Below are 10,764 nucleotides of genomic sequence, written 5' to 3' on the forward strand. Positions count from 1 at the left end.
TACTTGTCTATGATCGGCGGCAGCCTGCCGTTGTAGCGCACGCGTCACGACTGTCCCGTCGACGATGACGGTGATAATAGAATATTATGACGATGATAACAATAATAATCGTAATCACAATAATAATAATAATAATAATATCGTAGCTACGTATTTTGATTTCGCCGCGCGGTGACGACGAATAGTGCGTGTACGCGCTCCGAGTCTGGCAGACGGCCCATCCGTCCATCGTTAGAGGCCAACAGCTGTTCGCCGTGGTCTGCGGTCCAAGTACGACGCGCGTCGTTCGCATTCGTCCAACGCAAGAAAAGCTCGACACGGAAACCGACGACATGAGTGTTGAAAACCTGAACAACCGTCGGCCCTCGTCCGACCACACCACAGGTAAACCCAAAACCCGAATAAAACGGCCCCTCCGACACTTGAGTCCACTCGTTCTCGAGGCCGTGAAAATTATGTGTAACCGTCAAAAGTCGTCCCGGTCGCCTATAGCTAGGAACCCCGGTTCGTCGTCGACGGTGTCACATCCGTCCCAGCAATATTAATACGCCATTGAACTTTTTCTGCTTTCGAAACGTTTTACGATCAATAAATCATATTACTCGATTACAAGCTTTTTCAAATCCCCTGCGTATTAATTGTCTGTAAATTGCATTTAAAAAAAAAAAGTTGTAGATACCCATTATGATTTTGATTTTTTCAAATTTATCCCTTTCTCGTGTCAATTACATTGTTAAATCTGATTAAAATATACTACCTACTTAAGAATTGAGCTATAATCTGAGTGTATGATTACAAGAAAAGCTCTTGTATTAAGAGACTATGATTTGTTAAAACTAATTTTAGTACAAAATTAACTGGTAAAATTAATACAATTATTATTATTATTATTATTTTTAATATTTTAATATGCATTTATTGGTCTTACTTCTTAATAATTGGATATTTTATTTTTATTGATTCATATAAAAATAGTTACCTTTTCAACACTTTTATTAGTGATTTAATAGTTCTTAAACTTATTGTTAACTATTATCTATCATAACAACTTCATGATTTAAAGTTACCTATTTAAATTACCTAATTAGAATAGGTTATTAATTCAGTTTATAAAATAAATAGATTTTTTTTAGATATTATTACTTAAAGTCACAATGGTGTAAATTTGCCTCAATTTCTGGTGGTGCAGAGAAATATTTTAATTTTTAACCTACTAATACTAACTTAATTGAAAATTCCTACTCAATAAACATTATATTTATATTTTTATTTTTATGTTAAATTAATATATTATAAGTATTGAATTATTTTGATTAACGTTGAGTGAACATTTGAATTTTCTACGCGCACACATGAGAAACACATACATACTAGGGGAAACATTATAAATGAACTTATTTGTCTTACAGTAGATCCAGCTTTATAGATATACAAATGTTTATGATTTTCTGGTGGTGCAATAATATAAATTTGCACTACCACATTTCAAATGAGGTGGTGTAATTACTACATTTGCACCACCCGATTTACGCCACTGCTTGAAGATTCATTGTACCTTGTGTTTTATTATTTTCTGTAAATAGTGTAAATAATAACATTTTTAAATAATACGAATTTAAATATAATCAGATGATATCAAACAGAATATAAAATATAAGCACAACACTATTTTTATCATCTATTGGTTTATAGTAACTACTGTATTTTTAGTTTGATTGATAAATTTTAAACAACTCAAAATTTAATACATATTATAATTAGTAATTGCTAAGTAGATGCTAATGTGATTAATAATGTAATTTATAAGATCAATCATGAAATTAAACAAATTAAAACCTAAACTAAATCATATGTACCTAATGTTAAATTGGCTTTTATTAGAATCTCTGTATACTACGTAATTGAATCACCTGATGGTTTTAAATAGTGAATTACGAGCTAATTAGTTATTATTAATACTAATATTTTTACTATTTTATTATATTTTATTTTTTTATCAAACAAGTTATGTAATTTTAGCATAATATAAGAAAGAAATAATTTGATGGTCAAGTTCAATTAACTATTGATAATTTATTTTAGGGATAGGTTTTCAAATACCTTAGATTGTTTAATATTATGGAAAAATTTAAGTTTGATTTCAAATATCTCTAATAGTAAACTAATAATTTCAGCAAAATTTTTCTAGAAATATTTGAGTACAACTGAAAATATCATCAGTTGGTTACAACTTACAATTATTATAATTGATGTATTTATAGTAGGCAAAACCCATTTTAGCACATTAATAAATCAATATTAATGAATTTTAAAGTTAAAACTAAATTTTAATTGTTATTAAAAATATAATTTATCTGTATAATATTTTTAAAAATTTAAATTTAAGTTTTAGTTTAAGAATTTTAATAATAATATGTAGGTATAATGAATTTAATCCTTATTAAATTTAAAAGTATAAAAGTAAAGGATAATTATAATTTATAATTTTGGTGCAACAAACTGCTATGTTCAAATATTTCTCATAAAATAATTGTAGTAATGGATTTATTTTGGAATAACTCAGTTAAATTTGAATATTCACATTGTTATATTTACAGTTTTAAAAAAAAACTATCTAGACTTGGGCTTTAAATTGATTTTTGGCTTATTTGTATTTCTGTTTCTTTAAATTATTTTACATTATAATCCAATATAACAATTGTTTTGATCAATTATTCAATTATATTTCTTTTATTAATATGTATAGAGTAATTAATAATTAATTATAATTTATTGAATCTTTTGAGGTAATTTAAATTGTTTTGTTAAGGATTTTTTTTTTTCTAGTTTTAGGTTCTTCAAGCAAAAATAAAAGATCAATACTCTATGGTAAAACATTTGTTATTGACATTGTTGACAATATAATAAGCTCAAAAGTGGAAAAGCTTATTAATGCATATGGAGGAGTAAGTTTATAGATATGTATTTTATTTTATGAATGGTTTGATTTCAGTGCAGGGCTTTCGAGGTGCATACAAAAAGTCTATTTTAGATATAATATTAATATATTTCTTTTTTATAATATATCTATTCTATTATTATTATTATTATTATCTATTATTATCTATTATTTTATTATTTTCACTATAGTGAATTTATTTTTAAACTTATTCAAGTAACTATTATTTCAATTGAAAATTGCTTTTATGGATTTTACATAAAATATTAATGTTCTTTGTAAAATTTAAAATGAAACATATTAATTATACTTTTAAACCAATTTTATATTTTTATGTAACTTATGTGGAGCTATGCATAGTATAAAGTATATATTACATAGTTTTGACTCACTTTTAGTATTTTAATAAATAGTAATACATTTTTTAATTATATTTTAAGTAAATTGTTTCTTATATGTAAAAAGATTAAGTGGTTAGAATATAATGATAAACTATAATAAATTTAATTATTGACCACGAGTGAAAATATTGTTAAATAAGATTTAAACATATATATACTGGGTGAATATTTTATGAAATAACTCTTAATTGTTTCAAAATGTATAGTATATATAAAAAATATTTAAAAATAAATATATACTATTTAATATATATTTTTTAGATAAATTATATTTAATTATATTTAAATGATTAGAGTGGTAGACCAATATTTTCTAGGGTATCACCATATCACCACCTTATTCACCTAAACTTTAAATATTTACAATACATGTAATAATAAGTTATAACTTATGACATTAAAACTACTTGTCCGAATTTTTATTTTTATTTCTTGTTATATTTCGATTAATATTCTACTTCAAAATATAAAATTTAATGTAAATTGTCATTCAAAAAAGTAAAAAATTCAAAAAATATTAAATAGTATATTGTTTCTTTTAATATTGTTTTATTTCAACTGAAATATATAAGACAAAAATATTCTAAAATACATTTATACATTTTGAAATAGTTAGTGTTAGATAAAATATTACCCTAAATATTCATACAAGTATACAACCAGTGTCGACCTGGCCAGGACCGCAAATGCATTCGAGGCCTTTAGTTTTTCTTTTTTATTTATTTATAACCAAGGACTAGAGCTCCCACCCTATGAAGTTTAGTTAACAAATTAACTAACTTTAATATCCCATCAAAATATATGGCATTACATACATTCTGTCAATGATAATTGGTAAAAATTTAAAACATTTTTTTTATTTGCTTTGTTCATTGACATGTGTTTTGTAATAAGTCTCATACTTATAAATAGAGCGTGGATTTTTATGCACTTAAAAGTATCGAAGTATGCCATATAATATGCAGTAAAAATCATGAAAATATGTAAAAAAATATGCAGTCAAAATTATAAAAATATGCAAGAATTTTTTATTTATTTAAAATGTGCAATAAATCTTATACTTAATAAAAAAAAATGTAAGGAATTTTCTGAACTTAATTTATTTTTAAAATTTTATTTATTATTAAAATGAAATAATCATATGCATTTCAAGTTTTTCTTCTATGAAGCTGTGTCGCTTATCGGTTAACATATTTTCAAAGACTGAGAACGAAAGTTTGATGTCAAGTGAAGTTATTGGAGCATATTTGAAGCAATTTAGTATTGTCGGGTCTTGATGAAGATCTTCGAGCTGAACATTTTCGCCCAATAACACTGAATTAATTTTTCGTAGAATTTTCAGACCTTCATTTTTGTTGGAAAGCTCGTTTAATTTTGTTGAAAGTATTGCACCTTTCGATCCAGGAATAGAAAGAATTTTTTCTTTGTTTCGTCAATTATTGTAAAGCTTTCATGTAAAGTCATACTTTGAGTTTCCAGTTTTTTTATGACTATCACTAAAAATTCCAAATGAGTAGATATAAATGTTAAATCATTGACAACAGTACCATCTTCAATTATATCCAAAACATTTCTAATCCTTTGCGCATGTGGTATGTCGATAACCGACTGACACAGCAAGAGTGATTAAGCTTACTTCGTAATCGATTATTTATCTTATAACTAAATATATATATAAATCATTATTTAGTTACTATGAAATTTAATTTTAATTTTTCTATTTGACAAAATATTATTTTATACATTCTTTTAAATTTTTTAAATTTTTTAAATTTTGGCTTCAATATGCAATAAATTTTGAATTTTGCCAAAATATGCAGAAATATGCAATAACCTTTAAATATGCAAAAAAAAATTTTCACCATTAGCTTCAAATTATGATGATTCGTGGAGATAACTGACAAAAACCCAAAAAATATTAAAAGGAAAAAAATATGCAATTGCATAGAAATCCGCCCTCTACTTATAAACAAAATCAATTAATGATCTTTAAGTGTTTACACGGACTATGATAGTACCTTATGAAAGGTATATAAAATTTAAAGTACCAAATTAGCCAAATGTATTGAATAGTTTACTGTGTGGACCGCACATAAACATTTATCAAAAAAAAAAAAACATTTTTATAACATTTTATGTATACAAAACCATCTATAATAATATTTATTCAATTACAGTCAGAATAATTTATAACAAGTATACTATTCTCTGTGATATTATGTAATTAATCTTTTATTGTTTTTTTATTTTGTCCATTAATGTTGGTAGTTGTGAGGAACAAAAAAATAACCTTAGATCGCGTGTAGCATGCCTGCCTTAAAAAAATGCTCAGAGATTATTTTTATTTAAAAAATATTTTCTCCTAAACAAATTAGTTACATTGATGAAGTTTTAATTGATAGGTGCATATTCAAAAAAAAGAAAATGTCTGGAAAACATGGCTTAAGTTTTAATGAGTATGTAAAATTTAAATCTGAAGCATTTTGTGTTTTAAATGTTATTCTGAATAAAATAGTCAAGATATTTTATTTGTATTCATAAGAAATACATTTATTTAATTCTGAATTCTAATATATTTTCATTAGTTTGCTTGCAAAATATAATTTGTTAACAATTTGGTTGTTGGAGGGAGAGAGAGATATATGCACTAATCCACTACCCTAGCCACATTCTTGTTCATAGTAAATAATAAAAAAAATTGAGGCCCCAGAGTAAAACTATGGCCTAAGCCTTTAATATGCCAGACTGACATTGTATACAACTATCAAAATAAATACATACTTTAAATCATTACCAGGTATATAGTTTTCATATATTTAATATGAAAATTTTTTTATTTTTTTGTTAATAGAAAATAATTCAATCTTTAGAAAAGAGTACAGATTATTTAATATCAGATATGATACAAAACGAAGGGATAAAGTATAATAGCAGTTCAGAAACTAACAATGTAAGAATATTTTTAAATTAAATTTTGCTTTATTATAAAGTATAATGCAACATAACACTTTATTTTGTTGATTTTTAGAGTAGAAGAGATATTGAAGTAAAAAATGGCCCATCTTCTAAACGTAAAAATTCGGTTGATCTCATTAATAAAGCTAATATATTAAACATAAAAATTTTATCTGCTAAAAAGGTTAATAATAATATAATTTACAAATATTAATTTATAATCACATATTTTTTTAAATATAGTTTCAACATTGGCTCAAATCTTTATTAAAAAAATGTCGTACCAACAAAAAACCTACAGATCAAGTTGCAAGTGTACTAAAAGGAAAAGTTAGTTTAAAAATAGAGTCAATGGATCAAGGACAACGTCCTGTATTTGAATTTATACCCAAGTGGCCAGATTTAGGCGATGCATTGTGTAAAAAAAAAACAAAACATTCAACTGAAAATAAATATATTGGGGATAAAAGTGGTGATGATTACTCCTCTGATCAATACAGGTAAAAAAAAAATGTTTTGTTTTAATTTATTTGTTGACTATTAATTATCAATGTAACTAATAATAATTATGTTTATAGTACTTCAGAAATTGGTGGAATGTGTGAACTATGTGACATGCCATTTATGAATTATAAGGAACATATAAATACAAAAAAACATATGAGAGAGAGTCAAGATGAACAGAGATTTCATGAATTAGACGAATTAATTAACGAGAGGCCTTTAAATGTTATTTTTAACCAATTTATACCCAATAAGTCTGAAAAGTAAATTGTATAATATTGTATTTTAATCTAACATAAATTAATACTATTTTTTATTCATCTAGGAAAATTAACAGAGATCAAAATTTAGCTCAGAAAACACCTAATCTTAAAAACTGCATAGATGACACAGTTATTACCATAATTGATTCCGATTCCGACGATACTGAACAAAAAGATGTGGTAAATTGTTCAAACATTTTTTTAATATTTTCAATAAATTTTATTTGCTAAGAGGATGTAGTACCCACATGTGTTGTCTCTATGTATGACATTTTGTTATGCAAATTTTTATTCATCAGCTTCAGTAGTGTACCTGTTAGTGCTATAGTTTTGGTATTAAAGTTATAAAATGTAGTTATAAAATTTATTATGTTGTACGTGTGTAAGTAGGAGAAAACACATACGGCCATACGGGTACTACATTCTCTTAAAAAAATATTCCTTTATTTATATAAATATTTAAAATTTGTTAAGTAATAAATTATCGCTAATTGTTTAATTAAGTTATTAAAGTATATTTAATTTTATTGATTTCTAAAGCATGTTTTGTGGTTACAATGTATTATATTATGTAGATTTTAATTCATTTTTAATTAAAATAAAGTCATAATAATAAGGATATAATATAGAATTATAGTAATTAACTAAAAAGAAATATTTTTATGATATAAGATAGAAAGTGACTCATTAAAATTTATTCCAATACTCATAAAATTACACTAATTAAAGAAGTGTTATTTACACAGAGTTAACAATAAAAATAACTTATGTTTTTAGGTATTTTGATCAAATATATTATAAACTTTAAGAAAAAAGTCATATAATGATGTATATATAGTATTTAACTATGATAATTAACTAAAAAAAAAGAAACGTATATATAGTATTTAACTATGATAATTAACTAAAAAAAAAAAACATTTTAATAATATTTTAGTTTTAATAAAAATAATTTAGTTACTGTTTAAAAACTTATTCCTCTAAAGAATTGTATATATTTCTAAATTACCTAGCAATCAAATATTTTTTCTTATTTAATAATAATCTATAATATTTACGTACATTTGTATTTTTTTCAGCATTGTTCGTTTGGTAATAAAACTTTTAAAGAACAAGCATCAGTAAGTTTAAAGAGAAAATACCAATTTTCTGACTCCGATATTACTTTTGTACCTCAAAAGAGACCTAGTAAGAAGTTACATTCACCAGTACACGATGAAATTAATTTTTATAAAAAAACCAAGCGGAAACGCAAAACGCATCAAAAACCATCATATAAGGATATATATAAAGTAGAAGTTGTAAACAGCCATCCATCAAAATCAAATAATGATAAAATTGAGTCTGATCAACCACCAGTTATAATACGTTTAAAGAGAGTACAAAATTCTAAAAATGAATATTCTTCAAGTGATGTTGAAAGCCATAGATCAATGTCATCATCAGATAATGATGATGAAATCCCAAAGGACCCTACACCAGATCATAGATATATACGTGTAGTTAGAAAACCAAGTTTCAGTGACGGAACTGAAATTTCACCCTCAAAAGGGTACACAGAAAGTCAAATGTTTACATTTGAGCATCCTGAGTTGCGTCATAATATCTATAAAGATATTAAAAATATTTCTTATTATCCTACTTACACTTGCATCCCTGATACCAAATCTAGTATTGAATACATACAAGAGAAGATGGAAAATTTGGGTACTCCTAGTTTAAATTGTACGTTATCATATAATGAATCTTTAAAAGTTATGTCTAAAATGGAACCTCAAAAAATCGGAGAATGGTTCTATAATATTCCTAAAAAAATTCATGATAACTTATCATTCAATTCCTCTACGTTAGTCCCACTCACTGATTTGTCAAAAATAAAATCTTTTGTAGTCCCAAAAAAGAAAGTAAACAGAAGTTCAACATCCTCCAATTCTATTAAATATTGAAATTTTAGTTAATTAATGTTCCAAATGGTTTTGTGTCCTATCTGAGATCTCTTATAGTTATTTTATTTAGGGTTTAATTTTAATTGTTACATTAAACTATATTTTAATTTGATGTTAAAAACCTGCCTCCCTACTTTTAGGTAAAAAACATTTAATTTATATCTTCCTCAAAGTTATATCCAAAGATGTTTAATTATTATTCAATTCATTTATACCAAATACCATCTAAAAGTATTAAATCAATTCAAAAATATGGATCTGTTTTTGATAAATGTTTATTTCAAATATTGTTTATAAATTTAGTCAAATGTTCATTTTTGTTTATTATTTTTTTTTTTTTTTTGCTTTTAATACCACTTATTTGTTATTAAAATATTTTATTTTATTTCAAAGTTTATATTTATGTTAATGTTAATATATGTTTATTTATTTATGGAACTATTTTATTTTATTTGTGGAACATTGTTCAGCCAGTGCCTTGTTGAAAATAATAGTCCAAACTTTTATTACATTTTTTATATAAACAAATCCAAACAAAACCTTATATAAACCAACTAATGATTTAAGGAATTTAATTAATAAACAAATTTATTTTGTTGAGAACAATACTTTAACATAACATTGTTAACAATATACATAGTTTATGATGTATGAGTGTAATGACTTTCATTCTTAAATAAAACATGTTTTATATAATAGGTAAAAAAAATTATATTTATATATTTAAACATAAAATTAAAATGATACATCAACAAGTTAATGTTTATTTATTTGAGTTTGAATTAGTGTAAGTAAAACAAATCAATATCAATCCATAAGTGTTAAAATGTTAAAGATAGCTAGCTTTTTGTTATTGTTTTTTTTTCATTTATATTTTATTGTTGTGTTGTGATTTAATACATTTTTACTATACATATTAATATACTTATAATATTAATTATGATTTATTTCTTTTTTGAATATATAAATGTTTATTTATAATATTATTTTACTGTTATATTCTATTAAAATGGTCTAATAACCATTTTTGTTAACCGAATTTAAATATATGTATTATGTTTTGTATGCCAGTTTTGATTGTCATTAGACTGCTTTAAAGTAAAAGTTTTATCATGGTTATATACATTGGCAACAAACTATTCAATATACTACATAATATGTTTGTGCTATATTCAATTTTTTTTTTTAAATAAAATATATGTAATGGTTTTTTCTTTGTTTTTGCCATTTTGTGTTTAGACTAGTGAATTTAAATATTATATTTTTTAAACTATAAGTTGTGAATTTTGTTTTAAAAATATACGTGTGCCTTTATTTCAACACGATTTTCTTAATTGCCTATCAATTTTTTGTAATAGTCAAAGGAGAGATTGAAAATGTATCAAAAGGAAACAAGTTTCTTTAAAATCAAAAATTCCCAGGATTTATCAAAATGATAAGGAAAAACTAATAAAAAATTAAGAGTTTTTGTAGAAAACCGGTTATAGGCAAAAACAATTTTATTCATTTTTTGTTATTTGGAACTCTACGACAAATAATTGTAGATATTGAAATTTGAACCAATAACAACTCCATTTTTATCAATTGTTCAGGATTAGCAAAACAAGTCTTTATCCCTTAGATCATATACTATAGATGGAGCCATGGCGTATTGTATCCATATAAAAAGTTGTTGCCGATATCATCGACGAGTCTCTTGATGAGGTTCTTGATGTACGCATGCGCAAAGTTAATCGTCGAATTTTATCATAGTGATT

At 24.4% G+C, this 10,764-nt stretch overlaps 1 protein-coding gene across 4 annotated transcripts; it reads left to right on the forward strand.

The window, feature by feature from the left end:
- The first annotated feature begins 25 nt into the window (after nucleotides 1-25).
- On the forward strand, nucleotides 26-10,327 carry LOC114132795 (uncharacterized). 4 transcript variants are annotated; one of them, XM_027998374.2, is made up of 8 exons: nucleotides 26-384; nucleotides 2,833-2,945; nucleotides 6,191-6,289; nucleotides 6,368-6,478; nucleotides 6,538-6,794; nucleotides 6,873-7,061; nucleotides 7,124-7,241; nucleotides 8,141-10,327. In XM_027998374.2, the coding sequence occupies exons 1-8, from the start codon at nucleotides 333-335 to the stop codon at nucleotides 9,005-9,007; spliced, it is 1,806 nt and encodes a 601-aa protein (XP_027854175.2). In that variant the 5' UTR covers nucleotides 26-332; the 3' UTR covers nucleotides 9,008-10,327. The 4 variants fall into 4 exon arrangements, with proteins under 4 accessions (XP_027854175.2, XP_027854174.2, XP_050066562.1 ...); XM_027998373.2 differs by having other exon boundaries at nucleotides 27-384; nucleotides 2,827-2,945; XM_050210605.1 differs by lacking the exon at nucleotides 2,833-2,945 and having other exon boundaries at nucleotides 27-384.
- Nucleotides 10,328-10,764: the final 437 nt, after the last annotated feature.

Source organism: Aphis gossypii, unplaced genomic scaffold, assembly GCF_020184175.1.
Source record: "Aphis gossypii isolate Hap1 unplaced genomic scaffold, ASM2018417v2 Contig01027, whole genome shotgun sequence".
In the NCBI taxonomy this organism is placed as follows: domain Eukaryota; kingdom Metazoa; phylum Arthropoda; class Insecta; order Hemiptera; family Aphididae; genus Aphis; species Aphis gossypii.

Coding starts and splice junctions, on each gene's coding strand:
- LOC114132795 (XM_027998373.2), top strand. CDS start 333: ATGAGTGTTGAAAACCTGAACAACCGTCGGCCCTCGTCCGACCACACC. Junction 6,479..6,537: donor AAATTTTATCTGCTAAAAAG/GTTAATAATAAT, acceptor TTTTAAATATAG/TTTCAACATTGGCTCAAATC. Junction 6,795..6,872: donor TACTCCTCTGATCAATACAG/GTAAAAAAAAAA, acceptor TTATGTTTATAG/TACTTCAGAAATTGGTGGAA.